General features: G+C 45.5%; 1 protein-coding gene across 8 annotated transcripts in view; it reads right to left on the bottom strand.

Annotated features, from left to right (window-relative positions):
• The window catches only part of ROR1 (receptor tyrosine kinase like orphan receptor 1), a 152,667-nt gene that overhangs the window by 48,430 nt on the left and 76,782 nt on the right, over positions 1–27,455 (bottom strand). For all 8 annotated transcript variants that reach the window (XM_084527071.1, XM_084527068.1, XM_084527070.1 and 5 more), the window contains one exon: positions 2,858–2,929. In XM_084527071.1, coding sequence (XP_084383197.1) covers positions 2,858–2,900 — 43 coding nt within the window. In that variant the 5' untranslated portion in view covers positions 2,901–2,929. The remainder of the gene's footprint in view (positions 1–2,857; positions 2,930–27,455) is intronic.

Genomic DNA, 27,455 nt, shown 5'->3' with positions numbered 1-27,455 from the left:
CCCATCAATCGTTGCTTTCAACAGCTCTTCACGGGTGGCTGCGTCTCTTTTAAATTCATTTCCTGTTAAAAAGAATAAACAGGCAACTGTTTAATGCTGTCGATTTAGCTTATTTAATAGAAATTGAAACCTGAATAGGGCTCAGTTGTAAGATAGTCACTGCAGAACTCTCCGAGGTAGGGAAGGCACCACATGAAGTAATTATTTTAAAATGCAGAATGTTGTTCGAGGAGACGATGGGCTGCTCCTTCTCCTGCAAACCCAGGAGACGTGTTTGAGGAAGAGACGTTCATTTCCAAAAGGCAGCACACGGAGTTAGAGCCACTTAATGCGGACAGCCATTTAATTGGGAAATTTGGCTGGAAACCGCTTTCATGTGGTGAACTTAATAGGCTTTAAAATAAGTTTTACTGGGACGCCTGCGTGACCTCACGGCTGACTGCAGCAAAGACAAGTGGATGTCGGTCCCTTCAGCTGCTTGCTTGCAAAAAGAAATGGAAACTAAGCGCATGCCTCGTGTTCTCCCCCGAGGTTTCGGCACGTCGGGCTGCACCTAAGGGAGGGTTTCAAAGACCTTCAGCGAGAGCTGGCAGCGCCCACATGAAAGCCCCCGCTGCTTTCCTGGGCAAGACGAGACGTGTGGGTGCCTCGCTTCACTTGTGGGCACGCTGGAAGAACCCTCCCCTCTGACTAAGCTTTTTGGGCACCAAATGCATTTTAATCACGTATGTAAATCCGCGTTTAGGTGTGCAAGCTTACAGCAGTCTAAATGCTAATCACGGGCGGGCGAAGGGGGCCGGTAATCCCCCAGGAATGCAGGATTCAGCCCAGCCAGTGATAATTGCCACATTCCAGGTGGATTAGAAGTGTGAAACTTCATTTTACCTGTTCCTGACAACAGAGCTCAGGAACAGGTGCTATGGAGGTAACAGGGAAAAGGGTTTAATTGCTAACGTTGAGGCCAGTGGGATGATTTCTGTGCCCAAGCTGGTGGCAGCCACCCAAAGCCTCACCTCTGCTAGTGCCCGAGTCGCTGCTTTCCGACACAGCAGGGACACCCGAACCCTGGCTGATACAAGCAGGCACTTTGCATTTTGATGATCTGAGGATTTGGTGTTGAGCGTACTTTGAAGGCAGCAGACTCGGAAGGAAGCTGGTAATCCACGCCGTCCCTGCTGCCAGCAGGCAGTGCTGCTTCCAGGCTTGGTCAGTCAAAGCAAGGGTTTGGAGAGTGCCCATGTGGGGCATGTCCTACTGAAAAAGCAGCATTTGAAAAGCCAGCTGAGGGCAAGCATAGCCAAATATATGGGCAAAAAGTCACCTTGGTCAGAAGAAACCAGCCTACACAAAATCTCTCATAAGGAATAATAACAAAGAGGCTACTGAGGGCTATTTTTCAGCTCAGCTCAGACTTAATTTGCTGTAAAATTACATTGTTTTCAATATCACTTCTGTACCTTCCCCTCTGCCTGGGTTTTGGTTGGGAGCACACAACTTTCCCTGTGCCAGACAGCAGCCTGACCACGGGCACATTGCCTGTCAAACCCTTGGGGCTCACAGGGGAGAATGAAGATTATCTCACTGATGATGGTCTGCAAAAAAAAATACTGCAATCACCTCAACAAAGTGTGACTGACTTCTGTGCTGATGGGCTGGGTTCCTAGAGGAAAACCTCCCCTGTAGCTTAATAAAGGTCCTGCTAAGGATAACATTGGGGGCCTACATATTTTTCTGCCTTTCCCACTGGAAAGCACAAGTCCTTTGGCTTTCTTCCTCTCCTGTCTGGTACGCAGTTGGAGCAAGCAGCAGAGCTGCAGGAGTCTGCAGGCAAATTCACAAAGGTCTCCACCTGAGTGTGCATCAGCTGCAGTTTTGCAAGGAGTTACAATACAGCCACATTTTAGCAGGAATAAAACCGCCAGCAAACCCACTCCCAGCAATAAATGCTGCCCGGAGAACTGATGCACCACGGCTCTCAGGGAAAGAGTTAACCCTTCCGTAAAGAACTCAGAGCTACAGATTCTTTTCATACTTAGGCACAGAAAACATATTTAAGCTTAAACATTAAACTTTACGCACACATGCTCGTACAAAATATTAACAAAACACAGACAAAAACGTTCGGAAAAACCATCTGTGGCAGAACTCCACTATGGGAAATTTCAGTCTAAATAGTTAATGATTGGCAAAATTATACACAAGTGAAAAGAGGTTGTTTGACAAATTGAACAGTTAGTGTGGCTAACAGCATCCTCCACTGTAAAGGACACCTCAGAAGCATTTCAAAGACCAGACTGACTCAGAAGCTGCAGGCCACTGCCTTGGAATAAGGGCTACAGGAAGCTAAGCAATTTGGTTTAAATAGTTGGTGGTGCATAATTTACAAAATGAAGGGGAATGAGAAATATAGCCCTTTTTTCACAATATATACCCTTCAGAAAGCTCAAAATCACACATAATTACCACTTGCAAATGCATTTTCCTTTCTATTAATTCAAAGCCTCTAAATTTCACAATAAAACACAATGAGGCAAACTGACTCTGCCTGATGCTTGTTAATTTTGAGATCAGATCCTAAGATCCACCAGCCAAAATGTCAAGCAGTTCATAAACTAACAGAACTCACATCTTGAAATATTTTTACCATGTGGAACATTTTATGGAACAAGAAACGAACACAGCATTCTCCAGAAATCACAGTACCACACGTAATTAAATGTCAAATGATCACAGGGCAAACAAGATTGATCTTAAATGCCCCCTCATCCTTTTGCTTGCTGATGCAGTCGAGTCAAGAAGAATAATTGAGATTTTAAAACCTGGTTTCCCATCTTTCTGTATTTTTCTGTCCACTTACCTTTATCTAATTCACTTGAGATGTTCCATGACGACGTAGGCATGAAATCAGCAACCACCGATGAATTTGCTCCTGGAAGAGAAAAAGAGAAGAAAAATGCTGTTGGTATATTGATCTTGTACCGTGAGGAGTGTAAGAGGCATTTACAAAATTGCTGTCGCAGTAGTAAAATTATTTGAGGAACAGCAGTTATTAAAACACGCTCGATGCTGTGCGTTGGCAGGCTGACACATATGGGTAGCAGAACCAGCAAAGTGGAAAAAGGCACAGGGCCAAGCTGGAGCTTGTTTTGCAGGGCTGTCACTGGGAGGCCTTGTGTTAATCAAGCAACCAATCTCCGAGATGTGTTTGGCCCACCTTAAAATCTCTCCACGGGTTTTATAGAGGTAGAATGACTCTGCAGTGCTGCAGCAAAGAAAAACACCAATGCGCCGACGCTGCTGAACATGTTATCTATTAACATTTATGAGAGATTTTAATCCTGCCAAGCCATGTGCACGAGAAGAGCCACCATTTACGCACTGCAGTTAATGGGGCTACTTGTACGAAAACCCCTCGCATGGCTCACATAAACACAGGCTCGAGAGACTGATCTGAACACGGGGAGCATTTCCTCATGGCTATGGCACTGTTTTCCCTGGGAATTACTACGCGTATATAGGAGATTGAGTGAGGGACGGGAAGGGTGGGAAGAGGAGAGGAGCACACGCATTACACAAATCTCCAGTAGCACCAGTAGGGGTTTAGGCTCGACACAAGGAAGAATTTCCTTATGGAGAGGGAAGCCAAGCACTGGAAGGGGCTGAGCAGGGCAGTGGTGGGGTCCCCAGCCCTGGAGGTACGTTAGAGATGTGTGGATGTGGCACCACGGGACGGGGTTAGTTTTGGGACTCGGTAAGTGAGGTTGATGGTTTGAATTGATGGTCTTGGTCCTTTCCAACCTAGACAATGCTGTGATTCTGTGCCATGGGAACACCGTGCGCTTCCAAATTTCCTGCGTGCCCCAGTCCTGGGAACAGGGCTTGGACTAGAAGAGGAGGAGAGTGGTGCTGCGGCAACAAGCACGGGAGAGGACAGCACATCTGAAATGAAAATCAGAATGTGCCCCATGGGCCAGTGTCTGATCTGAGTCAGACACAGAGAAGACTTGCAACAAAGGAACACCTCGTGGCCTGATCCTGTACCCTGGCTGGACCTCCAATGCCCACAAATACAGAGCTGAGATGCTGAGCGTCACCACGAACCCAGACAAGAACTAGTGAGCACCACAAAGTGCAGTGTTCTTCTTTTGACACTGTCCCTTCAGCTTGTTCCTTTAACTCCAAAGCAATCTCAGCACAAGGATACCCGAGGATCTTCTGCTTTCATGTGATCGGTGAGCAACTTCTCTATTTCATTAAGAAATCACGAGCAAATTGTAAACACGATGTCACACAAACGCACGAAGCAGTTAAGTTCAGATTTAGCCACTGCACTTTTTATAAATATCATCTTTCTTAAAAGCCCACCTGGTAGCACTGCTTATTTAAGACTCTGTCAAGTATTTCCAATGTAAACACAGAATGTGCAGGCATTATAACTCACCTCCGAACACAGCCCCTGGCCTGTGCAGATACGCAGGGCCCAAACCCACTGATGGGGACAGATCCTCAGCCCCGTGTGAAGGCACTGCTCTGAAGTCAGCAGCGACACCCGTTTATACAAGGTGAGGCTTTGTCTCACCGTGTCCATCCCCCTGAACTGTTTACTCTTTAACATACTTAAGCTTTTGTGAAATGAAGTTTTTTCCAAGCATTTGCCATCTTTTTCAGTGCGAGGAGCGAGGCTCCTGCTTTCTTGCTCTGGCTTCAGATGTCACCACGAACCTGTGCACGCCCCGTGGGGCTTTTCCCAACACCTCCATCACAAATTCACCCCCAACCTTTCCTGCTTTTAGGACAGTTATCCCCAGATGCAAGTTCAGCTTCTTAACTAACCCAAACGCTGGGGACTGCCTGGCTGAGCAACCTGCAAGGCTTGAGGCAAGCAGCGTGGCTCCAGAGCTTCATGGTGACCCGCACAGGATGACGCAGTGGCCGACACTGCCAGGATTTGCTGGAGACTAGAGCTGAGATGTCGGGGAGGTGAAAAATAAGCAGTGGGCCAGCCCTGAGGGCCAAATGCTGAGCAGGACGTGGTCGGTGCCAGAGGCTGGGATGCTTTGTCTCCTCTGCCTCACCCTTCCGTGCCTCCTACCTGAGAAATGGGGCAGCTCCTGCAGGCTTAGGACCAACCCCCTCCGAGAGAGGTGCCACCACCTTCCATACACCTCTTGTTGAGACCAGCTCCATCTCAAACGTCCATAGTGCACAGCTCCAACCCACAATCAGTAGATGAAGCCCCTCACGCTTCTCATGCATTCAAGTTTTGCACCTGACAATGCATTTTCTGTGGGTAACGTTACTTTTGTTCACCTGGAAACACCCCAGTGTTAAGAGCTCCCTTTATGTTGCAGACAGCTAACACACATTAACCAAAATGAAGGAATAAGTCCTAACAATACCATGACGAAACACAGTATTTTACTGTTTACAACTTTGGAGTGTTCACATTATTTTTTTCTACAATTAACGCTCTGATTTCAAACCATTACTTGATTGAAAGGAGCACGCTGAGCAGCCACACAGCGAGGGGACGTCCCGTTCATTCCCAGTGAATGCAGAAAGCAAAAGTAACCGAGCAATCAAGTCCAGCATTAATTTAACAATGGCCTGCGATGACTTAGGACTGCTGTGTGTGCAAGTGAGGGCAGCGAAACCTCTCCTTGGAGAAACCCAGTCCCAGCCCCCAGCCAGGTGAGAAGCGCGCCCAGGGGAGGTGAGTCACGGCCGGGAGGAGGATCAAAGACCCGGGCTGGTTCCTCCCCTGGGACCAAAGCCACCTCGCTCTGCCTCCGGGAGCAAAATGCATTTAAAAAGTACAGACTGGGAATGAGTAAGAGGTTTTTTTTTTTCCTTTGGGTTTGTGAAATCCAGGTTTCTGCGCCCTCAAATGTACGGAAAAACAGCCAACCAACTCCAAAAGTGCCTCTTGTGCTTGGAAAGCTCTTAAATACTCAAAAAGGGTCTGGATTGCATCTCATAACGTTGTGTCTCCTAACCTGAACCATAGTTTAGGTTAACCTGCAGAGTCACCAACTTTGATCCTTTGATTCCAGCTCTGTTGTACATGAAACGGGGGTATTGCAGAGGAGGAAACGCTGAGGCACCTGTGTGGCCTCCGTGAGCCGCTGTGAGCTAAGGAGCAGGAGGCAGTGCAAAGAAGACAGGCATGAGCACACCCCCTTATTTTTTTCAGACTTTACAACCCTTAATGGCCCACCAAATCACTGTTGAGCCTGAAACATTTTCATTGACACTCACACACCCTGATTACCAAGCCCTGGATGGAAAGCAGCGCCGAGAAGATCTGAGTCTCCGGGTGCATCACTTGGCACAGCAGATGAGCAGTGATCTATGGGCTGTGACTGGGGCCAAATTCAGTCCAAACTGCATCCTCAGGGCCAGCAGAAGTTGGCTTCCCCTCACATGCATTGCAATGATCATGCTGGTTTATACAAACGACCCTCAAAGCAGGTCTGCTCAGCCTGTGAGCCACCAGCGGCTGCATGGGAAGCACAGAGCGCACCCAGCACCCAGCACCGAGCTCTCCAGCACACATCCAGCCTTCTCATCATGCCCCCAACCTTGAAAACATCCCGCAGGCAACAGCTCCCCTCATCCTGTGAACCCCACGTAGGGGATGTACTGACAGCCTTGCCCATTTGGTGTCACCATCCAAAAAAAAAAACACCAAAAAAGAAAACCCCATGTGCTTAGTACTGCAATTGGATATCAAATGAGGAGTTTAAGAATTAATCAAATTAATCCTTATTTGTTAAAAATGCCCCCTTGCACACTGCTTTAACTATTTGAACAGCCAGATTTGGTTTGAAAAAAAGGCAATCTGAGAAATGTGATCCGCAGAGGCCCATTACCCCGGTAAGATTTTATTTATAGATGAAATCATCCCAGATGAATGAAGAATCTTATCCTTAACGCACAAAAGATAAGTATCTGTTCAAACCCCTATCACGATTAAGAAATGCTGGTCTCAAGTTAATGAGAAATCACAACAGTCAATTAAAACCTCTGTGAAAAGCCAAGCCGAGTGTATTCAAATACCCTCCCCACCGAGAAGTTGGCTAACATCTGACTTTATTACCATATTGCATAAGCGTGGAGCGAATTTCACACAAGTCAGTCCTTTTAAAGCCTTTGTGATTAAATAAACTTCAATAAGGTTTACAGAAAGCTGCCCGTGAAGAAAAACTACAGAGCCAGTTCTTATCACAGGCGCACACCACTGCCTCATTTTCTCACCAGCAGCAGCCATCACTCAGGGCCTCGTGTTTGTACTGTCACGACTACAGACCCATCAAAGGATGGGGCAGCCTCGTCCGCTGCCCACAGAACCACGAAGGAGAAGATCCAGGCCCCGTGCCCAGGCTAATTAATATCTCCGAGCTCTGCGTCTGCTGCACAAAGTAAAGAGAATATAAGTCAAGCCAGGAAGAAGGCAGATCGCTAGGACGACACCGAGCCCCGAGATGATTGAAGATTTTAATGGGAAATAAATCCACTGGACAGAAACAAAGCAGAGAGCAAAATAAGTCTATGAACGTGGATATTCTGCTTGCCAGAGGGCTGTACGAGGCTGGATGGCTGCTGAACGTATGACTTTGCACGTCCAGCAGTGTTGCCTGGGACAGGATTTCTTCTTGGTGGCACAGAGGAAAACCCCAGGTCTTGCAGGAACTCAAATTTTCCAGGGGGAAGATAAGTCTAGTTGGAATACACACAAATAATTCAAAGCATCTTCTAAATGGGCATCCTTTGTCACACTTTGTATTGTACCCGTGGGTCCTTCTATGCCCTCATTACATGCCCTACAAAATTATGGAGTTTACAATTTTGTCTGACACAAGCAGGAATGCGACTGTGGTATCTGCAATTCTGACCTCAACGCAGGACACCCAGAATAGCAAAAAGAGCAAGGAGGGTTTTAAAGTAACCGAGCAGTTCGAAGTCTGAGTAATGAAATAAACCGTGCAAAATTAATGTTTAAACTGAATAAAAACCAAAGTTTTCCATTTACAAGTCTCTTTCTGAAGCTGCATGGAAAGCCTGCGCTGAGGGAGATTTGTTATCCCATGCAGGAATTTGCCTAAGGAAGTGATAAAACCCAAATTACACGAGACACTAAAAACAAGATTGGGCAAGACATTCCTCCACGTACGGATGGGGAGCCGTCCCACGCCGTCAGGAGGGTCAGGACAGGACAACCTAACAGCAGGTTTGGGCACCACTGTTTTGGCCAAATCACTGGTAAAATCACCATTTATAGCAGCTGTTCTAGAAGGAATCCCTTTAAAAACTAAATGAAAATCTTCTGAATGTAGTCGTCTTTAGCTGTATTGTTTGGATATAATATTGGAAAAACAGAAATCATAGATAAAATTATACAGAATTAGAGTAAGCCCTAATTACTCTAAGTGTTCAGAATTTTTGCTTTTCTGCACATTCCACATCTACACTTCATCTTTCTCTTTGTCTGGTTCCTACCTGACTGATCTCTTCCAAGATCTTCCCACAAATACGCCCCGTGGCTGTTTTCCTTAGCCGTATCTCCATCATCTTTTTCCTTCAGCGTTCGCTGTTTCACTGATCCTTTGTGAGCTCCCCACACGTTCTCATCTGATCTCCCAAGATAGGAGGTTTTGCAATCAGCCAGTTACCATCCCATCCACAGCCCACCCTGGAGGTGCTGAAGGAAATCTAGACATACCTTCTGCAGACTGTAATGGATACGGCCTATTATTCACTAATTTTCTTGTCTGTTTAATTGGCACCATCCTGAATTTCCATAATACATCCCTCAAATGTCGCTTACATCTCTAATGCATGAAAGGATTTTATTTCCATGACATCAGTACCTCTGCGTGTCAGGAGACGTGTCCGTGTTACACAGTCCTCGTGTTTCAAAAGGGGGCAGGAATCACACAAAGGCAGCACTCAGCTGAATGAGGCCAAACTGGGCGAAGATGGGACATTATTGAGAGCATTTCTGCTCCTCAGGTAAGGCAGGTGTCTCAAGGAGAATATACTGCCTTTATTGGCATGCAGTGATATAAGTTGGTGGCAAACCTTCCATTGATCAGTTATGGATACAGCGATTTCTGCGCATGATGATGTGTAAAAATAGGATACAGCAAACACTTCCCAGTAAAAACACATTCCTGCTGAAAGCCTCAGCCCTGCAGGTTCAGGTGAAGCTGTCAGCCTTTGTACTGTCTCTCAAAATGTTCTGAAGGAGAGCAGCAGGTACGTTAGATGCAATACAAGCTGCTGGAGAACAGACCTTAACTCAAGCTCTATGCACTGAGATGAAATGTTGCACAACAGCATTTCTCCTTCCAATGCTTACCTTTAAGTCATCAGCTTTCCTCTGCCTGGTTACCCCGTGGCTGAAAAAGCAAATGCAGGGCTCGTTGTGCCAGCACCTTGCACAGGCAGATGCTCACAGCAGTCAGCGCTCTGCTAGAAACCACATTTCCCACTGGCAAAGGCTTGCTCTCGCTCTGCAGGCTGCTCCACGCAGATAGGGGCCGAGATGATACTGCAGGATGCTAACAGCTTTCAAATGTTAATTGTGTTCTCACTCTGACAGGGTAAAACTTCCAAGCAGAGCTGTCTGTTCTTTATCTGCAGTATATCATTATTGATAGCCCGGGGCAGATTAATGATTGGCATCAGATAGGGAAATCTTCAACACCGATGAGCAACTCGAGCTTTGTGGATCTCACACATACAATGCATTAATTTTCAGCTTCCAGAGCGAGAAGTGCAACAGGATGGTTTAATTTAGTGCAGGACTGGAAACTGTTAGGGACCTCATTTATACCACAGCCCCTGCCACCCCGTCCCTGCTACCGGTGCTTCCATTAGCACATAGGAAACAATCTGGGAGTCTCCCTGAATGCTCTGTGCTCCTGAAGGGTCGTGATAAGTGGAAGGAGTGACCCGTTTGGGATCAGAGGTGGGAAGCCAAGAGCCCTGCATGCACCTCTGCCCTACGTCCTCCTGCAGAGCTGCTCTCTTGATACCCCAGGAGATATCACAGTGGACAGCCGTGGGGGTTTCCCATATCTAAGAGGATGCCAGTAACACCCAACCCAAGAGGTCTACTGGGAAGGACAGCAATAGGCAATACCATCAAAAAATTATACAGTTGCTACATAGGCAATACCTGAAAACTCCTAAAGCACCTTGAAACATGCTGGCAGCTTCCTAATGACCTACACAAGTCCGGGCCGACTGCCGTATTTTTAGTAAGCTGCTCTTTGGCTGAGGTCGTCTCAGTTTTAAACTGTTTTCTTCCCCGGGATGAGAGCTGTCTCTTGGAAGAAGAGGTTTTTAAGAAGCCCTTTTTATATGCTAATACTTTAATCCTAAATTTCTAATTACCGAACTACAACTCCTTTTCACTGCGGCTATTAATTACAGATTATCATTAACGTTGGATAGATTTAGAAGTCACCGTGGAATCTGGGTGCACTTTACATCGCCTAGATTGGGTCGTTAACAGTTCCACTTAAGAAGAGCAAAACACTGCACCCTGGAGCAAGCCGCAGCTTTTAAAGACGGGGGGGGGGAACGGAGAAAAGAAATGGGCAGCTGGCTGAGCGCCAGCCCTGCAGAGCTCACAGTCGGGTCTTTGTGCTTAGGACGGGCAGGAACGTGGCCACGCTCGCACCCCAAGGCAGCCCCAATGTTTCAGCACAGAAAACGCTCAGCTCCAGGTCCTGGTGACCAGGCAGGGTCCTGATCTGTGACAACTCCCAGACCTCTCCTGCCAAGGAATTGGGGGCAAACCCGGGGAAAAATAAAGGTTGGGCATCAAGGTTAACTCGAGGCTATGGTGCCTTGTAGGTCGGGGACTGGTTCCTGACCCTGCTGGCAGAGCAGAGCAAGGATGCAGAAGGATTTCATCCACCACCCTAAGGCTGGCAGCCACTGAAAGCCCCTCAGTGCTTCTTCTGTGTCGAATCCTTTGTACGTGGCACAATCTGAAACATCAGGCGGGTGAAAGTAAGATGTTGGAAGAGCACAGATCTTCCTGCCCGTGAAGGGAGCTTTTATTGGACGCAGATCTCAAGAGGAGCTGGTTGTTTTGTAGGGTAACCCTGGAAGGGAGCACAGCACAGCTGGTTGTCATGCAAAGCTACAAAGCTGGGGATTTCCATACCAAGTGCCGACTTCCCACCTCTCTTAGCCTACCTGAGATAATACTGGGTTCCTATCCATGCCCTGAGCTGTCTTCTGAGCACCTCGGGCTGCTGGAAGGAGAGAAGAGGAGGTGGGAACCCTGCAAAGGGAATGGGATGACTGCAGTGGAGAAAAGGCAGAAACCCAGCAGCAGCAGGACATCACTGGGTGGTGAGATGGGGAATGGGGCCTTGAGAAGAAGAAGAGGAGTCACAAAGAAACATCAACATATCAAGAGGGCAGGGAGATGGAGGAACACATCCTGGGACACATTTAGGGCAAACGTTTTAACACCCGGGGTGGTGAGGAGCCCAGGGAGGAAGGGGAGGGGGCAATGCTCTGTTAGGCACTTTCTGGGGTAACACCGTGGCAGCAACATGTGGGGACAGGGGCTGGGAGCTCTCCTAACAATCCTCCCAAAGGTCCTGAGCCTGGAAGGTGCCCCCAAGGCACAAAGGGGCTCTCGCACAGCAGCTCCGAGTGCTGCCATCACCCAGCCCATGCCTGCTGCAGATGCTTGGCTCATGGCAGGCATCAGCGCCCCATGCCAGCATTCTGGGGAGCTGCCCCTCCACTGACACAACAGCCACACGGCTTCCCGTGGATTTATCTCCAAAAGCAGCACGACCAAGCAGCGCCCACGAGCTCACGGCTGGGACAGAGGTGCCTGGGGACGAAGCATGAAGTGCCCGGCCAGGGCTTTGCCTTGCACCTGCTCGCCTGTCCCTGGTTTCCATCAGTGCCACTGCACTAAATCCACCCCCAAAAGCTTTAAGGAAGGCAAAGCCAGCCAAGCACAGGGAGGGCAAACAAGAAATCATTTACATCCACCATAAATCGCAGCACACCGTAACTCCTTGCACCTCGGCACTTGAGGGCCAGGAGTGATTGAAATGTGGATAAGGCTACCGCCAATCTACAATTAAACGCTTATAACTCATGAAGAAAATTACAGGAGAAGTCTGCCCTGTGCAAATTCATTATTATTTTTCAAGCTCGATAATTATTTTTGTTGCAGTGAGGAAAAACGGACCCATGTCAGCTCATGAATTAATGAACGGTCCCGAAACAATTACTTCTTAAATACACAGAAGTCTCCCTAGTGTAAACACGCTCCGTTTTATACCATATCCTCTTGGTACAAGGCACACATTGCAGCATGACTTATTGGCTGCGTATGATGAAACAGTAAATGTTGCACGTTTGACGGCTTCAGCCTCATGGCTAGGATTTTACATCGGTTGATGTTGATTAATGTACAAACTGCCAAATTTATAAAGAGGCTGAAACACAAGGATACACTGTGAAACATATGCTAATAGAGCACAATTTATATAAAAAGGGGGGAATGTAAATATTTAACCGATGCCAGAGCTGGTTGCTTTGGCCAAGTCAGGACTGAGCTACATTGATTGTTCGAGAGGAACTTGCACCCTGCGCGAAACCCACACAAGCCTGATCTCAGGCAGCCTCACAGCCTCCACGTTTTAGCAGGTAGACTTAAAACCTCATTTCTTCTGCTAAAAGGCTGATTTTTTTAATTTTTCCTTGAAGTCAAGCAGACGACACTTGTGAGTAAGAGCTGGTGAGCGCGTGTACGAGGCACTGGGCTTGGCGAGAGGCGCGCTGGAGGCAGGGTGCTGCTGCTGCTCCTGCCAGCTCCTGCCCGTGCAGGCACAGCATGCACAGAGAGCACAGCCACTGAGGTCCCCCGGCCAGCTTGCCTTTACCTGCAGCCTCAAGGCAAGGTCTTTCTGGGGTGAGCACTGAAATCCCTTTGGATGGCTCCGCGCACAACGCTGACACAACATGGGGACGCATGAGGGGCCGCTCTCCTGGTCCAGTCCTCGTGGGACCCCAAACTGGGGCTGTCCATGGCTAGCTAACAGAAGCAATTAAACAGGTAATTAGTCTGCACAAAAGGTTTCCATTATCATTATGGAGTTGATTTTTTCAACTCTTCATTGCTGGAATGGGTTAATGTACTAAGGAGCTGTAGCTACAACTGATTTGCTACGGAAAAGGTTCAGCACTGTCCCCTGGATTCAGATCTCTCTGATATCAAGAAAACTGAAATCCAACCTTAACAGTAGGCCTAAATTTATTGCCGTTGATATTTGATTTTCAAATGCTTTCATCAGTGGTTTAAGTGTGCCCTTGTGCTGGATTCCCCCTGATTTCAACAGCTGCAGAATGAGGCCAGCTTCAGAGGGCTCCCGTCACAGCCTCGGGGTCCCGCAGCCCTGCAAGCCTCGTGCTGGCACCTCAACAACGGCCCCAAACCCCACAGCATGGCCAAGTCAGCCTCCTGAACCCTGAGATCGTGCAGCACTTTCTCAAGCACAGTCAGGATGGAAGAAATCGTTGCTGCAAAAGCACCGCTTCTGAACAGCACGACTACGACTTCGCAAGCCTTTGCCTTAATTGCACCCAGAAGTACAACTATCTGCAGTGTTCACGACCCCGTAATGTCTGTGCCACACACAAAAAAAACAGTCTCTAAAAGTTAACAGCCTGCACAATAGGAAATAAACAGGAGCAGGGCAGAGTTGGCTTGTTCAAGCTTAACTGCTTTTGCAGCCGCGGAAGCCTCGTGGAAGGATAAACCAACTGATGATTTTTTTATTAGCTTGACAAACAAAAAGCCAGGCTTTCCATGTACTGCTACTGCAGATCTGCTGAGGTTAGGTTTCAAAGCCGTGGCAACTGCCATCCTTTAGGAACCTCGTTAGCTTGGAAATGGATCCAGGATTTCTCTGTCAGGCAGGGCAGGCCGAGCAGGCCGAGCACGGTGCATCCAGATCCAGCTCTGTTGGACCAAGTGCTCGCCTGGTGGCTGCACACCACACAGCTGCACTCAGGTTTTGCACTGCTCTTCCTAATTTCTTGCTCTTTGGGCCAAAGGACTGCGGTGATATCAAGCTCAGCAGGTGATGAGGGAGAGTGTCTGCTGAAGTAAGCCCAAGTATCACAGAATTTGCCGAGTTCAGATGAGCTCATGCATATTACAGGGCTAAATGTGACCAGCAGGTTAATGAATATCAGTCACTCGAACTATTTTGTGCGAAATATTTGCAAATAAAGGAGAACCCAATTCTCCATGAAGGCTCCAAAGCAAACACGACACTGGGAAAACGAAACAAAAGACTGTCCTCTGGCCTTCTTGTTAGTTTTGTACCTACTATTTACAAACTGCTCTTCCAATTTCTCTCCACTCATCTGTAATTAGTTCCCAAACGACTCTTTATGGTCAAGCCAAACTATTCTTCTGTTTAATTTTTTGGGTTTCTTTAAATCCACACACAGGTCCCATCCTCCCTCTGCCAGGAGCTGCACCGCCTGTTTTGTCCCACTTCTCAGCTCTGCCAGATGCAGAGCACGGGTTGCACAAGGTCCAAATGCTCCACCAGTGATACCAGCAAGATGCTGGAAATGCCTGGGTTTGATTCTGGCAGATCATCTCCTCATTTTCACGATCCTGGTCAAGTACCGCAATCAACCATGTGTTTAGTTTAAATTCAAATGCTGAAGTAATCAAACTGCTTACCCTCCGGCTGTACAAGACCAAAAACTTTCCATTAGTTAATACATGGATGTTCAAGGAATATTTGAACCTAATCCAGACTGTACTGAGCTACCTGCAAAACCCAGCAGAAGCTGATGATTTTGGAAGCCGTTTCAGGTCTGTGCATGCCTTTAGTCCTCCTGAAACACGGCACTGCTAAATTGTGTATTTTCTTACCCAGCTTCCCACATTAATTGACTTTGACAGCGGGTTTGTGAGCTGCTGTTAGTCATGCTGTTTACAGAGTGCCAGGGATAACAGATTATAGCATTACAATAATCTTTCAAAAATTTAGCTATTAAAAACTCAGAAGGAAGTAAGAGAAGGAGTTTTCACTTAGTTTAACTGATTTGATAACGACATTGTATTTGGTTGCAGGAAGCCCCACCAGCAGACGGAACAACCCTGTGGGCAATGCACAGGGTGAAAGGGTCGAACTTCTCTCCTCTATTGTGTGATCTCCCAGTGCCAGGACTCCTCTGCGATATTACAACTCGAAGTGGAGGGACCGTGAACTTCAGGTGACTCGTAAGCACGTGCACAGAGCAAATCTCCCTATTCTCATATGAATCCATATTGAAAATGTCCTTAATTGAAGATGGGGCAGGACAAAAATCAATGAGAGCTCCACTAGCAGGTATATTGACAAAAAGATGAACGACACCTAAATAGACCAGAAGTGGACTCAACACAGAGACATATTGTGGGCAAAGAGATGAAATTCCTGCTGCCGAGTTGAGGTGGTAACTGAGGTGGTACCACTGTGGCAGTGCTAGGAAGCATCCCACGGCACGGGGTGGGACTAGACAATCCCTTCCAACCCAATCCATTCTATGATCCTACAATGCTGTGATCCTTCAGTGCAAACATACACAAACCATAAATATCAATCCTGTGAAAGTGTCTTTTTGACCACATTTCTCAGCAAATTGTGTCTCGTTTGAAATGCCTGGGCTTGGTATGCCGAAGGCGGGACCTCTCCGAAGATGTGGTTCTCTCCAAACCACAGAGCAAATCATGCCCTGTGATTTTGGTTTCCTTGCATTACTGGCTTAAAGCTCTGAAACCATTTAATGCATACAGGCACACATCCATACACGCACACAAACACATGCATGTGCACGCAACTGAGCAGATACAGGTTTGGGATTCAGACACACAATCCCACACGTGCAGTATCACATTGCAGGCATGAACATCTCACCGAATTTCACAGCAGAAACCACAGCACAATGTTCATTGAGAAGCATCTCTTGTGGAGATCTCTGTAACTTTGCTCTTGGCTTTCTGATTTAACAAACTGAACCCCTTGTGGACATACCAGGCATGTTCCACGTTGGAAGTAATGACTAAAAATCCTTGTGCATTCATGGGCAGCTTTACACTAACAAATTCAAGAGACTAATCTAGAAATAAGTGATGAGAGCTGAGAGAGCCCCTCTCTGTGCAAACCCAATGAAGAACAAGGAAGAACAAATCTACTTTTCTGAGACTGGGAAATTACACTTCCCAGCTTTGCCTTATGAGAATAAACTTCTTCCAGCATGTTACTGGGTTTAAACAGGTAATGAACTCACTTAAATGGAATCAGAGACGAGGCTGACATCCTTGTATCCTGCACCCTTATATCAGCCCCAAGATAGACTCTTACTTGCCAGAGGTGAGAGGAGATGGAGGTGGTGAGCAGGACGAGGCACATGTGGATTTTCCAGCTGGCTCTTGCAAGAGGTCTCCCTTTACATCCAGAGACCTTGATGTGTGGCAGGGGAAGAGAAGAAAAGCTGCATACTCACTGCATTCATACACTGTGTGGCACAAAACGTGGCACCCTAAAGAGACTGCTGGTTTTTCAGATCCAAAAAGCCTATTTATTTTTCTGGTAAACCTTCACACATGAGTGCAGCTGACTTTCTGTGGGCAGGGACACCCTGCACCTCGCACCGAGCCAGCCCTGCATGTATCGCCCTCAGCTCTTCCGCTGGAGGCTCCCATCCACACGTTGCTTCCCAGTTCCCACTGTGGTCGAGGGAGTTCTGACTAACCAGGATAAATAAAGGGCTGCCCAAAGCTTTTAGGATTTGGCTTGCTTAGTGCCATTATGCTTGATGTTGTGCCAGGCAAGGAGAATTTGATCTCTGCTCCAAGTGGATAAACACTGAATGGTAGATTCGTGGAGATCTCAGCAAGTATTTATGAAAAGCAGTGCAGGTGGGTTTACTTTTTAAATAAATAAATACAAAAATACTTCATAATGCTTGGAAGTGAGCACAGAGCAGTGTGGTGGATCAGCTTCTTATGTGCTGGGGTGAGAAGAAAGTCCCAGCAGTAACAAGTGTCACCAACGAAAGCAAAGAGCCAGGCCAGCAAGAGGTCACTGAGAGCAGCAGAAGTTTCCCCAGCACTGAGAAGTCAAATGCAGAGCAAAACCAACATGCAGTACCAGAAAAGGAAAAAAAAAAAAAAAATCCCATGTATGCAAAGGGACACATTTGAGTAGGAATTTTTCCTTCACAACTAAATCTTAACAGCTAATTAGTGTCTGGACGTGCCCCATCCCTGCCGCAGCCTCATCGAGAGGCCTGTCTGATGACCCTTGAGTCAAGCAAAGAAACCAAAGAACATGCTGCAATTTTTAACTTACAATTCTCACTTGATGATGCTAACTTTATTCTAGGAACTGGCAGATGCTAACTTTATTCTAGGAACTGGCAGAGACAAAAAGACAAAACAGAGGAAACCAATGCAGCTTTTAAAGAAGCATTTGGTCTCACTTCTGCTTCCATTGAAGCCATCAGTAAAGCTGCTATTGAATTAGGAAATGCTGAGCACTTTTGAAAGCTGCACAAGTGGATGAAAAGTGCCTTAGAAAGCTATTAGTTCACAAGTCCTCTATCAGTTACAAGCAAGGAAAACAACAAAAGTAAAGTGAAAGCAAAGAAAGAGGCAGAAAGGTTTGAAAGCCCTTCTAAACCATCATGCCCTGACTGCCCACGTTAGATAAGCAGCTCCAGCTTTCTAGCCAGCCTTTCATCTGCACACGCTCTACTGAAGGCCACTTCACCTTGGTCTAGGTTTTAATTAAATTTTGTGTTTATTTGCACATGATGGGTCTCTTATTCAGGAGACTAAACTAAAAAATGTGCCTTGAAACCACCAGTCAATTTAGGGAAGCCTGTGGAACCCGAGCAGCCGGCGCCTCCACAGGCTGCAGCCCAGGCCCAGCTGAACCAGGCCAGCCTTGAGGCCAGCGCCCGCCGGGGCTTTGTCACATCCAACGCCTCGCAGCCCACCCCAAAAACTGCAGGACCCTACAGATTATGTGCTCTTAGGAGCCACTCCGACATGCTGAAGGCTTTACCTCACTCACACGCCAGAGAGAAGAATTACATAACTCCGAAATTTGCTTTGGCAGAGGCAGAGGACACTGTGGCACCATTTGTGTGTACTCAGCAATTTTAGAATCCAAGGATTTCTCCGCGTTGCATACTTGGAGATCTAATAAGGGCACTCTGCGCAGTTTCTGGCTGGTTAGAAAGCAGACAAATAAGAAAAATGAAGACTTTTGTTTTTACTAGGCTGTCAGTTAACATTTAGCAGTATGGCTCAGGTTCCTTTTTAAAGGGTGCTGTGCTCCGTCCTGGCTATTATGTGAAAAATGACACAAGGTGCAGGTTTTTAAGCAGTAAGTCAACCCCTAACGACCTTTTATACACAAACATTTGTATTCTTTAAAAGGTGAATGTGGAAGGACAGGAATGAAGGAAACCTCCCTTCAGACAACTAAGCTAGATTTCCAGCAGCGAGAGCATACACAGCACTACTAGAGCTCCACTCTGCTCGATTAGCAGCCCCAAAACATTTATCCACTTAAATATTGCTTTCATCACCTCAGTTTTAGAGAACCATGATTACAAGTGCTATTCTTCCCAAGCACTGATGGCTACGACTGGCTTTGAGGTGTGCAGTGGCGGGACGATAAGGATATCCATATTTACACCCAGGTTAAGGTAAGCACTGGGTTCGATCCAAAAGGGAAAAGAAACAGTGCTTTACTTCCCTGCTGAATGATGCCTTCCACGCAGCTCAGACAGGAGAAATAAATGGCATTACTGCAGACAGAGGAGGGAAAATATGACATTCTTTGCTGTCCAGAGAAGAGAAAAGAAGGATGGGCTTAAGGAAGTAATTTCAAACATAGGGAGCCATTGTACAAGAGCAACTATGAAGACTATTTCCTCACACTCATCTTCACCCTAAAATAATAAGGTACTTAAGTAAAACCAGACAGTGGACCAAGGGTTTTATAGTCTTTTCTCCATGTCTGACTGGAGCAGAGGCAGCTGGTGGGACAGCGAGGGAAGATCCGTAACGAAGCACGCATTATGTTGCACAGCACAGTTTCTGAAAAACCCTAGGCATAGTGGGTTTTTCGTGTAAAACAAGCTCTGAAGAAAGAGAGATGTAATCACTGAAAAATAATCTTCAAAATAAACAGATCAGCCTATGGAGAAAGGACCTGCACACTGCTTGGTGGGGCTTGAGGAGAATCACTTATTTCTTCAACAGGCTGTGCCCCCGGCACCTCGATTCTGTCTCCACTAATCATTGACTCTCTGGCTTCAAAAGCACCATAAAGCTGCAAATACCATCAAAAAGAAAAGATTAAATAAAAATCAAACCTAGGAGAAAATGGAGATGGGACCCATAGCAAAAAGGGTGTTTCCCTGTGAGTAGATGCCCAGCTCCATGTGATTGCAGACACTGGAAAGTCACCCTTGGAAGGAGCGGTGAGCCTGGTTTCTACATCTGCATGGGCAGCTCTTACACGAAGGAAACACCACACCTGTGGGCACCACGTTTATGTTAAACAGTCAAAAAGACATCAAGATCCAAATACCCAAGTGAAATGTATGAAGGCAGCTCTTATGCATGAGCACAAAAATGAGCAGACAACGGATTAGCCCTGCTTGCAAACCTTGCAGTTTCACTTATGGTCAGTTCACATAAAAATATCTTGTGGGCTTGCATGCTATGCTGCAATATAAGCCTACATCTCAAAACACACTTCTGAAGGACTGATACAGGAGCTGCAGCTTCAGAAAAATGTCTTAAAATATCCTTCTGGGGTGCAACAGTGCCTTGACAATCTGGTCATAGAGTTACTAGCACTAGCCACTAACAATACGTATTTTAAACTCTGGATGAGATGGCTTTTCTGTCTTGCTTTCCTTTTGCATATTTCTATAAATTCAAAAATGTGGTGAGGGACACAAAGGTGAAGAATAAGCATAAAATGATAACTGAACATAAGTCATGCAAAGAGAAAGAAAAACAGCGAGAACAAGTCCAAAAGGTTGAGTGATAATTGCAAAGAAGATTTAGTTCAGGACCAGAAAAAAAAAATAAATACTGCAACCCAGAGCTCGCATCTTTTGTGCCAGCTGCCTGATCTTTAAACTTAATCAGTGCTGACTGCTGAAAGCCTTGCTGAGCCCGAGTCCACTGAGGAGATATCTGGCACTCCTATTTCACAGCAAAGATGATTTATAACTTTGCTTTGTAATATTGCACCTTTGGAGCACTGGGTATTTTGAAACCCTCCATAATAAGCTTTATTTGTGGGGGGTGGAATTCTCGTAATGCCAGTTGGCAAAAGTTTAAACTGAAACTCTTTAAAGGTATTCAACTTTGAAAAGATTTACTATGAACATAATAGCAAATATGGTTGGTATCAGGAGCCAATGACATTTTTTCAGTCTAGAGAGAGTAAGTAGTCTGTTGTTTCTTACATCTGGAACAGTAGTAATCTATTCCTTAAGCCTGAGCAATCAAATTACTCTAATTTTCTGTTGTCTTGGCTTGAATAAATATTTTCAAGACAAGTTATGTTAAAAATATGCACACGCTGACTGCACAGTTAAATGTGCATAACATCTGTGCTGCAGTTTAGTGTGGCAAGCTGGAAAGGTATCCCAGCGGAAAGACACTTAAAAAAATCACTCAGTTTCCAGTTGAATTAATAACCTATCAAATAATAACTATTTCAAAAAAAAAAAAAAAAAAGGAAATATAAATAAAAAAATAAAGAAATACAGAGAAGACGGAGGGAAAAATAAGATAGACAGCCGTCATTGGATGCAAAACTGCCCTATCTGGGCTGAGTGGGCAATGGGGAAAAAGGGAGCAATCTGCCAGAGGTCTGCTCTTCCCTCCCAGCCCTTGCAACTCTCATCACTGGAGGAAGTGATTTGGATGGCAATTATTCACAAGTTTGTTAGGAAAAAAAGTGAAAATTTGATTCATTTCACTATTAAGTATGGAAAACTTCTTAAATTTCAGAAATGTGTGAAATAAACAGAGGCAATTGTTCTAACTATTTCCCACAAAAAGTCCCTGTGAAAAGCTCCCCATTTTGGATGTGAATTCAGTAAAAAAATCTAATGGGTGTTGAAGGAAAAGCAAAGTTCGTATAAGCAAAGTTTGTATTTTTGGAAACCTGTTTGAACAAAATCAAGCACATCCTGTGAGCCTTGCTGTCTGAGCAAAAAGCCTGCATACCTACAAGCACGGGGTAAAACTGTGTACAATTTGGGATCAAAGTCCCATGTGCTTCCCATTTTTTTTCTATGCATCAGTGGCAGGGATTGACAAGCGTTTCTTAAACTGTAACAGTATTTCCAGTTTTAAACAGGTCATCTAAAAGAAAAGTTATTTTTCACTTGCAAGACACCATTTACATTCCAGCCCGACTGCAGGAAGCAAATGAAAGCAGTAAATGGTCCTCTTTTTTACTAAAGCATTTCTTCCTTTCCATTGCCATTTTCCCTTCACGTATTGCTGTATTAAAACATGGAGATTAAGCTCTGGTGAGAAATTCTTTTTCAAAAAGCTGTCTTTGGTCATTTTTCATTTTAAGAAATCAACACTTGGTGTTGTTTGCACTTAATGGGCAATATTTGGTGCAATGAAAGCCCTGGGTATAAATGAAGCTGTGTACATTTTTAGGTATTTATTCACCTGTTCAGTTGCTCGGTTAAAAAAAGAAGTAAGTTGCTGCTCTTCCTCCCCCCTAAAATCTGAAGTAACTTTAAATTACAGCGCTTGGAAGCTAATGCCCTCTCCTGCTCGCTGAGTCACAAGTCTGCATTCCCATCATAGTTCCGAGCTCCTTCCTACAAACACCAACATGGGGTTTTCGCATTCAAGGAAACGAATAATCACAGCCTTCCTTTAAGCTAAATAGCAGACAAACCCCAAACAGCGCCGCAGCTGGGGTACTTCCCATTCATCTCTCTGCTTCTGTAGGGTGTAAAGACTGCTGGGGGCTGAGAGCAGGGCTCGGCTGGCCAGAAGCAGGGGAGGGGGGTTTGAGACCTGAGAGCTGCACAGCCTCCCACCTCCTTCGAGGAGTTATATCTGTTGAGAGAGAGCGTAATTGATGTTGAAAACGCATGCATACTAATAAATTAATATCACGGCAAACACGAATTACAGGATTTATGGGAATGCAATATCGTCCGTTTGGTAAACAGATCTGAAGTACAGACGATTTGGAAGGATAAGGAATACAGAAGCTTGGTTTGCTTCCAGCTGGGGAGATTAATGTCAATATTTAAGAGAGCACCAATTTGCTTGCATAGAAAAGGGGGGGAAATCAGTTATCTGAGACTAAATATTGGGTTGCCTTAGTGCTAGAGGATTATCCAAATACAGTAAAATTTCCCTCCTTCCTCTTTCAGTGTTTGCATCTGTCAGACACCACGGACCTGCCCCTTCCAGCACTGCTCTCAGGGAAAGGCTTCCAGTGCTGAAGGGGCTGATTCTTATTTTCTGGCCAAAAGACAGTTCTCCTGTTCCAGCACTGCTCAGCTCAGCCACAGAGCATCCTTGCTCCTGGGTGCCCGTGGCTCACAATCCATCTTTATGGCTATGGGTCAGGGTTTGATGGCCATGTAAAATGCCTCGTACCGCACAGAAATGCTTCTAGCACCGCTAAGAGTGAGTTCTTCTGGAGGTGTGAGGTTTTCTTCCCTAAAAACAGCAGCCCTAGCCTAATTTTCTGTATTCCCTGGCGTACAAAGCTGAGCCAGGTGGAGAGGAAGGTCTGCTGGAGAGGTGAGGAGCACAAATCCCTCTGCCTGCTCTCACCTGAGGAACCTGCCCCAGCCACCAAAGTCCCTTTTCATGCTCTTTTTCCCCAGAAGAAGGCTCTCTGGGCCACTCAGACCCATATAATAAATTATCCTACAGAAGGAGCGACTCAGAACAGTTTAAACGTATCCATCCCTGTAATTCCTTAGAAATAGTCTGAAAGGTCAAAGGTTTAAAGCGAGTTCTTTGAAAGAGTCCCACATTGCTGAACTTTTAAAGGAACCTTAGCAGGAATGTTAATTACTCAGAGTCATGCATGACACACACTTCGCATGCCCAGTGCCTGGTATAAATTTAACAAAAAAGCCTCAAATCCATTTTTCCTGAGCGCATTTCAGGGCCCGGTTCAGCAGTGTCCTTCAGCACATACTTAACTTTAACAAGTCTTAAGCACGTGCTTAAATATCCTGCTGCATGAGGGGCTCGTGGGCCTTGTCGGAAAGGGACCAGAACCAGAAAGGCCAAAATGCCCAGGATACTTGCAAAAATTAATGGGAAACAGTGACCTAAGGTGTTATTATTGATGGCTTCACGGGGCAAGCTGCCCAAGGTGCTGCACCAGGCTGGGGCTGGTGGTCATCACCCGCTCTTGGTGGACCCTGAGCTGCATCCACATGGCCAACAGGAACAGATTCGTGCCTCCAGGCTCCTGCCTGACACGGGATCACAAAACCCCTTGCCATTAACACCCCTTTGCTTCGGCCTCCCTCCCCAGCTCCCCCAGGTACCACCGCCGGGTCAATTCTCACCGCTTCCCCGTGACACCCAGCCCTCGTCTTCCACATTCTTCCAAATTCACAGCCTGTCCATTTCTGCTCCGTTTTCACCAGTTCTACTTCTGCTACACCAGCAAACTCCTCGGAATTGCACCACTCTCACATTTATAATTAGAAATATTTTAATCTCTCCCATGGAAAGGAAGATAACTTATCTTTCTTAAAAATAAACAAATCCAAATGGAAAGAATTCATTCGTAATTAAATCACACTCTCCAGAAAAGCTATGAGCAAGATTGATGATTTTCGGAAGAGATAAGAGGATTAGAAATATAATTTTAAACTTGTCTCAAGGGTAAAAGCTTACACCCACATCAGCTAAATGATATCCATATCAGTTACAAGGAACGAGCTTAGATCAGTCCCAATTCCAAGAAGAAATTAGCAAAATAAAACAAGAAGGATAAACTGAACAGGCAGCATCTTTCAGAACTGCAACATGTCCCAAAGTGCAGAGGGCCTTAAGAGAGAAGATGCAAGGGAGAAATATTGAAAGGAGTCTGGAAGGTTTTTAAGTGCAGCTTAAATATTGTACAAATAGTTTCATGGAGTATTTTTAAGACCTTTCCATACTTTGGTTGCACTGTAACAGTGCGCTATAAGAAAGTATTTCAGGGTGAAAAGAGGAAGGCAATGTGAAAACACCTTCAAATTGAAGAAACATGGGGCAAAAGCAAGAATCTACGATTCACAAACTGGGGGTGCACGAGCCAGTTTTTATGAAGAGCCAACTTTAGCTTTCATCAGAGCTTTGAAGCATGCCCAAGCCTTACCCGACAGTGAAGAATTTTGGTTCTGTGCTTTTTTCTTTTTTTTCTGTATCTATCAGCACCACTTGATTACAAACAGTGACTTTCTGGATGGAAACAAATCTCAAAAAATGTCAAAAAAAAAAAAAAAAAAGACCTCTGTTCCCATGGTGTTCCTGCCTTGCTGGCCCTCCCTGCCTCCCTCAAATTCACCAAAACACAATAGGCAGGTTGGCAACTTATCCAAAAAATTGCACGAGGGGTCTTCTCGTTTTCCCTGCTGCCAAAAGGCAGTATCAGGAAAAAACAAACAAACAAACAAACAAACAAACAAAAAACACAGGTAATTCTCAGAACGTGAACATGTGGATGTGTGGTGCCAGTCCTAGGGACCAACTTGCCAAGATGCCACTTCTTGTTGTGACATCTGCTGGGGGATATGTTTATCACATTCATAATGGACAGATATTTACGTAAGAGTGTGAAACGTTTTCAAATATTTATCAATGCTCACACTGTACCATAATTTGGGCAGGCTCTGCTGCCCACTCCGCTGCCACCAGTGCCCTCCTCTCTTTGTCTGAGCTCTTCTGGAAAGTTTTTAGTGCACCTCGGTGGATACTGTGAGTTCAGTAAAGCTGGTATATGAATTACATTTTATTAAATGTCATGGTAAAGCGCTCAGGCACTGATGCACAGCCTATTAGTAGCTTTAAGATTTCTGTGTTTTGGTGGGAATGCTTCAAAACTGAAGTATGTTTTCTTTGGCTACAGCACCGCCATTAGATGCAGTTGCTCCTGACATTTTAAGAATTGTTTTATGACTGTTTCCATGGAGGTCAAAAAGGAAATTACTGTTCCAGGAATGCTTAGATAGCATCCACGGCAACACAAAAGCCTAAGTTATATAGCTGCATTCTGGCCGGTCTGATGGTGTGATGATTAACAAGTTGTGCTGCAGCCGAGGGCCCTGAGCTGGGAATGCTGCAGGGAATAGTTTCCGAAGCCAAACCGTGAGTTCCAGGGCCTGATCTGGCATCTTCCAGGTCGTACATTTTCCTGCACGCCCAATTATCAATTTTTCTTCCTATACATTTCATCTGTCACAATTATTTGCATTGTTTCCCTACCAACCCCCAGACATTAGAGAGATCAAACACCAAAGTCTTCCCCTACCTTAAGAAAGAAAGTGAGTCTGCTTAAGACTTCCATAGGAACAGTGATTGTAAATTTATTAGCTTCACTTGCTACGAGGAAGCTGTTAAAGGCATCAGGAAGCAGCCAGATAACCAAGGCCATAAAATACTTTAGAAATTAATGAATGAAAGATGGGCTGAAGCCACAAAGTGCGGGTCTGGTTCTGGTTTTTGAACTTGCAGAGTTCACAGATGCTCGCAGGCAGGGCTTTTATTCTAGAAGGTAAAGCATCAGGACTCAAGTTTAGAGCAGAATCGAATTTTTTTCAAAGCTCAGAGTTACCCCAAATCCTTGGGTTTTGTTCGGATACATCACTAAAATGAAACAGAAATCCTGCGAGCTGGAAACCAATGCAGCTGGCTTCAGCCAAGCATTTCCTGGACAGTGCTTGAGAAAATATCACTCCTACTGCTACCACCAGTTACTGTCCTTGGAATACATGAAGAATTACGTTAAGAGACTGCTTGGAATACATAAAGAATTCATGTTAAAAGAATTCACCATCTGAGGAGGAAAAAAACAGGAAGGATGGAGCCACACTCACACAAAATGATGGACATAATTTTTGGCCCAGGTTTGCTACCTGCTACCCTGTACTAGCCCTTCTTATGTGTGCTCCCCAATCGCCCACGGAGAGGCTGAATACTTACCTTCCTCAAAAACAACGTTAATTGGAAACTTTACCCAAATTCTACTGAATTCTGAGAGTTCTGGACTGGGTTTAAATGGATGCCTTGGAATAGGGAAATTGGAATTCATGCTTCAGATGCTGGTGCCTCTATTGACGTGATTTGTTTGGGTAGGGAGAAATAAAGCCTTTGAGTCTCTATCACGATTTTGTCACTCAACAAGTGAAATACCCTGAAGAAAAGGACACTGGATACATGAGAAGAGCTGAGACGCATCCACCCACATAGTCTTACACGACATGTTCAATAAACCAGGCGTTGCACACGTTATTACATACTGAAGACGCATTCTGTCCTCAAAAATGAAAATTACCTATTAAAATTACCAATTACAAATATCAAATTACCTTTGGATTTTTCTTTCCTTACTACACCATCCCTTTACACACCCTTACCCTTACATTAGCACATGGAGACCAGTACCAGCTGCTAGGACTCACCATGCATTTTTTCTTGTACGGTTCCTCCTTTTCTGGCTTGTATTTGCTAGCTGAAAAGCATCACTCCAGCGCCTTCCAGGTCCTACACAGCATCAGCCACGGTACCACCAGATAGGGTCAGGGACCACCCACAAGACGAAATGGCAACCAAGCCAGTTGCTTACATGGAAAAAATAATGTTAGAGAACTATTTGATGTATTTTTAGCCTCTTTTCATACACTTTAGCAGCTGGAAACAAGGTGGGAAGCCAGGACTGCGGGCCAAGATCCAAAAGGCATTGAAGGAGGAGAGTTTTTCCATGGACTTTGACTGGCTTTGAATCAGGATTGCTCCCAACAGCCTGCCCCCACGCACCACTTGGAGCTCCGCTACTCAGCTGCTTTCTGGGATTATATTCATGGTTCTCCTCTCATATCACACACGATCTCTGAAGAATTACATGGTACTAGCATCCTAGGAAATTGAAGATTTACGGGGGGAAAAATCTGCATACAAAAGGAAAGGTTTTAGCCTTGAGAAACGCGTGTAGCAGAGAACGGAGACGAGAAGAATTTGCACACTTGTGAGTGCCTGGAGCTAGGACTTTATGTACAGCATCCGTTTTCACTTGCATTATAACACAGAAGGAAAATGAAAGGTTAGCAGCAACTGTAGATGAAAGGTTGGGCCTAGAAAGTACTATCTG

Source organism: Aythya ferina (assembly GCF_964211825.1).
Source record: "Aythya ferina genome assembly, chromosome: 8".
NCBI lineage: Eukaryota > Metazoa > Chordata > Aves > Anseriformes > Anatidae > Aythya > Aythya ferina.
This window is presented reverse-complemented; position numbering and strand designations above follow the sequence as displayed.